The sequence below is a fragment of the Phaethon aethereus genome (assembly GCF_964289735.1).
Source record: "Phaethon aethereus genome assembly, chromosome: 1".
NCBI classification, from domain to species: Eukaryota; Metazoa; Chordata; class Aves; order Phaethontiformes; family Phaethontidae; genus Phaethon; species Phaethon aethereus.
Genome location: NC_138575.1, coordinates 36,816,837 through 36,822,836, shown reverse-complemented (window position 1 = coordinate 36,822,836; position 6,000 = coordinate 36,816,837). Strand labels below are relative to the sequence as shown.

Below are 6,000 nucleotides of genomic sequence, written 5' to 3'. Positions count from 1 at the left end.
CCCACCAATTGTTCATCATCTAGCCTCAACTTTTACATCCATATTATAATTGTTTATACAGACATAATATATCTTTTTGATCTAGTGGGCATAAAAAGGAGAAAAAAGTTTCAGCGTGCTTCACTCAGGTACTCTGCCTCTTTTGAAACAAATCTTTGAGCTTATATTCTTTTCAATATTAATGGTAAGTACAGTTTGGGCAGATTATTTCAACAGACTTTAACAATACTCTAAAGATGAACACAAAGTATTTTCCCAAATAAGAGTAAGAGATACATTTGCATTAGATATACTTTGAAAATAAAAGTGTTTTTCATTGGAAGGCTTTATATATAGTCCAGTTTACCTGACTCATGATTGTCCAGTCATAGTTTGATGGACTCATTTGCATGAAGTCACTACCTCTGTAATCTCAACTTTGTATCACTGAAATAAATAAACTGTAGATAGTAATTTAACTGAGAGTCTTGCCACGGGGCAAAAATCTGTTCCCATCCAATATTGTGACTGATCATTATTACCACAAAACCTGGCCTGTGTCTTGAAGACATATTTTTATTAGAAGTCATAAATGTTGCCTTCTGAGCTACACTGCAGATTAAATATTGGTTTCTCTTTCTGAAGGATCTTCAAGAGCTTTATCAGCTCTGCTGGGAGCATCTTCATTCTCATTGTTTGTTAATGGTTCTGCTTCCTTTGAGTCAGCGTTCTTCTGTGCTTTCTGCTTCTCATCTTCTAGCTTCTTTTCTTTTGCCAAAAGCCTGTAGTTAATGGTATTGCCAATGAACAACCAGATACTGGCCACAATCACAATCACTCCGCAGACAAAATACATGTACTGATATTCACCAGTAAGATCCACTAACCAACCTGAAATAAAATGACAACGAGAGAGAAAAATAGTCTTTAGAATAGAATACCCAATGCAATCCAGAACTTTCCCTAGGAGAGATACATATATATTTCCTGGTTTTGAAGTTGGAGCAGAAAAGCATTTTCAACATGTTTAAATGGTCTAACATATGTAGTGGAACTCTAACAAAACTTCTATTAGTCAAGCTAGCAATTGTCATTGGAATCACTGACAATGATAAAATATTGAAGAACAAAGTAAGTAAAGCTTAACAAATGATGACAGTTTTTTAGTTCTTTCATATTCATTCTTTCATTGTCATCTTATTTTATTCACCTCCTAATTTTCTTTCCTATTGTTTTGGAGTGACTGCCTGACACTCACGGAGGCTGCAAACAGACAATAGGATGAAGAGGTATGTGCCTTTTTAGGCTGTTGTCACTGTGCATCAACTGCTTGCTTTTTGTTTTTTCTTTCCTGTGACTGGTGAAAGAGATCGAAAGGCTTGTCCCTTCAGCTATCATGCTCAACAGCTGAGTTTTGACCTCTGAAGCCTGCAACTAAAAATTACCACACCTCTGAGATTAATTTGGTCATGACAAGGAAAAAAACAATATAACTGTTCTTCCACTTTGTGAGACATTCTTTCTAAATTTTCACAACTACCAAATCAACATTTGTATGTATCCAACTATTTAGCTCTGAACTCTGCTACACTATCATTGAAACTCACAGGAGAACCTGTGCACTTCAATTTCGTATGTATGTAGATGCTTTTACTGGGCTGAAGCCATAATTCCAGCCTATTCACCTGATATGCACTTACATTATTTTAGTCTTTTCTTTATTTCACAAGCCTAGTATTAGGAAGAACTCAAATAGGTCTGCAACTGTATAGTTCACCTACTAGTGTAAATAGTACAATTTACTGGTCATTATTGATGAGCAGTCTCATAAAACTGATGATTAAAAATGAAATTATGCATTAACATTACTTCACCATAATATTTTAAAGGATATGAATGAGTCAAAACATGTGGTCATCCCCTTTGTTGTCTTTATTTAACCACATAGATCAATTATTCATAGTTATAGCACGAACACATGCTTTTCAAAACTTCTGCAAGGCTAATATACTGAAAAATAAGTAGTTGCATATGCTATTGCTCCATAAATATTATATTTAATATCTTTAGAGTTCATATTAATATTGATTTCAGAACCTGACTAAAAAGGCTGGACTCCAGCAGTCACAGGCTCAGTCCCCCACTAGGTGGCATAGGAAGAGTCTGTGTGAGAATATATTTTGTTCTACCATTACCAAAAAGAATTTGTATGTTAAAAGATGAGGGAAATATGGAATATCCTGAGGACTATTAAACATTTACTTGTAGAAACATTATTGTACTGAAACGAGTGGAATTGTTTTGGCATATTTAAAATTTCACTCCACAATGCTTTTGTTTTTCATACAAATAGTGAGAGGAATCCTTAAAATACTTTGATAATCATGAATGGTTTTAGGCATATATAATCTTGCTGACATTTGTGACTCTGCTTATGTGGGTATAGTGTATGTTCACAAGGCTGATTATCTCAGTATCTTTATATTTTCACATTGTTGGCCTTACACTGCTACACACACATTTAATGGATACTTTTCAGTAAGATTTGAGTATCTGTTTCTTTAGTCTCTTGCATCATCAGAAACCTTAAGATTATAAAACTTACTAACAGCATTTCTAAATACTGGCTAAAAAGCTAGCAAACAGAAAACACTTTAGATAAGACTATTCATCATGTTTGGTGCTAGAAGGCCAAAAGTTACAAATATAGTCCAAGCCTATAGCTTGGACTGTATCTGGTGTCTTATCTTGGACTATGAATATAGTCCAAGCTAGGCTGCCTTTAAGCTCCCCTTACACTCAAAAGACAGAAGTTGGCAACATTACCATCTTTAAGTCAATGTAGGATGGTTCACACTCTACATTGCCTTACACATATCTGTTGACTATAGAAACAGGCTAAAGGACTGGATGGGAGTGAGGCTGTGGTGTGAAATCATACCAGTACGCAACGCTCCATGGCACTGCAGTGGGATCCCACCAAGCACACACCTCTTCTAGGTTGCTGAGCATGCCCCTGGCCTTTCTAGCAGCTCCCTACTGGTTTCTTCTCTCTAGAAATGCCAATCCTCTCTCTTTAGGCAAACTAACATTGTTATTTTAAATTTAAGCGGATGCTCCTCTAGCTGCCATTACGTTAGAGAAACTATAATCCAATGTGAGATCTTCACAAAAACTGACCAGTGGACTTGACCAATTCAAATGAGTAAGAACTGTATTGGCAAAGAGCAAATTGGAGCTGAATACACGTAAATCAAGGCTGCAAAGTTAGCACTACGTACTATCAGGAAAACATACATTTATCACATGGATTTATGGACCAATAGAGATATGCTCTTAAACTATCTATTGCACATGCATTCAATGTACGCCTTCAGATTGTCCTGTGGATCTGCAGCTGTAAAGTGCAAAGATAATTGATGCAGTGCACTGCTGCTACAGTACATTCCTAGTCACATAGAAAACTTTAAATAACATTAAGAATAATGTTTATAGTAATTCAATACTAAATTGCAAGATTATGCTGTAATGTCTGAAAAAATGGAATAAAAGAGATTCTTACCGCCTAGAGGAGGGCCTATGAGCACAGGGCAACATTCCACAATGGTGACAAGTCCAACTGCACTGGAAAATCTGGCAGCCCCAACAAGATCCATCAATGTCTCAAAAAGAACACTGCTAACCATTCCAAATGCAAACCCAAAAAATACAGCATATATGACCAAGCCAGTGTAATTTGTTGCCAGAGGGCACAAGATATGACAGACGCCATTGTATAAGACAGCAAAACTAAAAAAGTACTGAATCTTTGGCCGGATAAACTTGGAGTTTGCTACGAGTCCCATTGAAGGCCTAGCAAACATGTCTACAAATGCTAAGATCGATAGCAAAAAAGCAGCAGAATATTCATCAATTCCCTTGTGCTTGGCATAAGGAGCCAAGAATACTATTGGAGCGAAGAAACCGATAAACATAATGACATTTCCTGACAAATAGATCAGAAACCCTCTGTGTTTGAAGAGGGACAAATCTAGATATTTATTCATAGTTTGCCAAAAAGACTTCTTGTTGTTTTTGTGCAAGGTAGAATCTCCTGCGCCTTTTTCAACATCTTTTTTCACAGAAGGGACTGTTTTCGGTCCAACAGGTCTCATAAGTGACCCAGCCACACAGCAGTTCAAAAGAAGTCCTCCCAGAATGAGAAAGCTTCCTTTCCAGCCAAACGCATTAAAAAGAAATTGATTGAGAGGTGCCAATGTGCTCAGAAACACTGGACTTCCAGCCATGGCCAATCCATTAGCAATGGGACGCTTCTTATAGAAATACTTGCCAATCATGGTCAAGGCAGGCTGTAAGTTGAATGCTAAACCCAGACCTAAAGAACACATAAAAGACAGTATTAGAGAAGGTCGTGCACTAAAAACATATCACAACTCCTTCAAGTCATTTTTAAAATGACCAGTATCTAATCTAGTGATTCCCAGTGAAGACAGAAACCAGCTAGCATCAGAGAATGAAATACTGCTTCACTGCTATCCGTGTGTGTTAATGCCAAGTTTAGGTCACGGTGGCATTCTGCCATTTCCCCCTGTAGCACTGCAATAAAAGCCAAAACTCCTTGTTGTGATTCAGCAATGATAGAGAAGGGAATCACAGAGGAATGATGGTATCAGCGCCTTGACTCACCATTTTTATACTTCCTAAGCTATAATGCAATTCTCTCTTGGCTCATTTCACAAAAGTTATTAAATGTCACTTCAACTACAATGAGTGTAGGGTGTATTTAAATGCATAAATCTTCTCATCTCTTATTTCCAGCCCTATTTAAGATCAAACTTGTATACAAAAGTGGAGCTTAAAATAGCTAATTATTCTGGAGTACATTCAGCTCCACTTCCCCAGGTATGCAAGTCACTACGAAAGATGGAGGAGTTGTAGAGGACATGCATAGGAGCAGACCAGCCATCCACTCCAGCTGAGTGTATAAGCTGAACCTCTAGGCCTTCTCTCTGTATTAAGACATCTAGGCAATAAGGTCTAAGTAGCTATGCATCTGCTGGATGGCACAGAAGAGAAGTTTTCTTCTCCGATAGGCTCATTCCTGGACCCTGACTTTATTCTTTCAGTAAGTCCCAGGTCTAGGATGTAAAAAACCAGAGCTTTAAGAAATGATCACTGAACAAGAAGGACTCCTTTAGTCCCAACATAAAGAAAGATGAGCTTGAATATAGGAACAAATACTATCTTATTCATTTATTACCTGTCAATACTTCACCTCACTTGCCTTCCTTATTCTCAGAAGGTAGTTTTAAAAAAACCCACAACTTTTTGTAAGAAGGTTATTTAATTTGTTGGCTTTATGATCACTTTAGTTTATCACCTTAGGCAATATCCAGGCCTTTGATGATATATGAATAATTTTATTTGGGCATTGACCTGGGGGATTTTAAATAGAAAGCTATTGAGCTGAAAGTTGTTATACTTATCTGTGAGAGTATATGTATGCACAAACCTACAGAAAACCGGTACTAGCTCTCACATTTTTACTAGAATTCTGCTAACCTCTGCCACCTCATCTGAAGTGCAACATGATTGAAAGCTGAAAGAATGCATGTGAAATTCTGCACAAATAACTGTAATAAGTGCTGTCACAAGCCAATCAATTTTTATACCATAATTACAGTGCCGTCTAGAACAGTACATACATACAGCATTTATTGAATAAAACCATCAGTTGTTCCTGAAATACCCTAAGAAATAACATCATACCAGCTAATTTAAAGGATTAGATAGTTCAGCTAGCTGAAGTGAACTGACCTTGCTACCTTCTTGGATTGCATTTGTACCATGCCTTGCACAGTGGGTTCTTGATCGGTAAGGCTCATTGGTAGAACAGTATTAGAAATAATATGTAACATAACATAACATAACATAACATAACATAACATAACATAATATAATATAATGTAATGTAATATAGTATAATACAATGTAATAATCCCTTTTAAACAAGACTCTTAC

At 36.7% G+C, this 6,000-nt stretch overlaps 1 protein-coding gene across 1 annotated transcript in view; it reads right to left on the bottom strand.

Moving 5' to 3' along the window:
• Nucleotides 1–598: 598 nt before the first annotated feature.
• Nucleotides 599–6,000, bottom strand: part of SLC16A7 (solute carrier family 16 member 7) — a gene marked incomplete at both ends in the record, with an annotated part of 29,252 nt that continues 23,850 nt past the window's right edge. Inside the window, 2 exons of the mRNA XM_082014406.1 lie at nucleotides 599–870; nucleotides 3,542–4,354. Of these exons, the coding sequence (XP_081870532.1) occupies nucleotides 599–870; nucleotides 3,542–4,354 (1,085 nt within the window). The remainder of the gene's footprint in view (nucleotides 871–3,541; nucleotides 4,355–6,000) is intronic.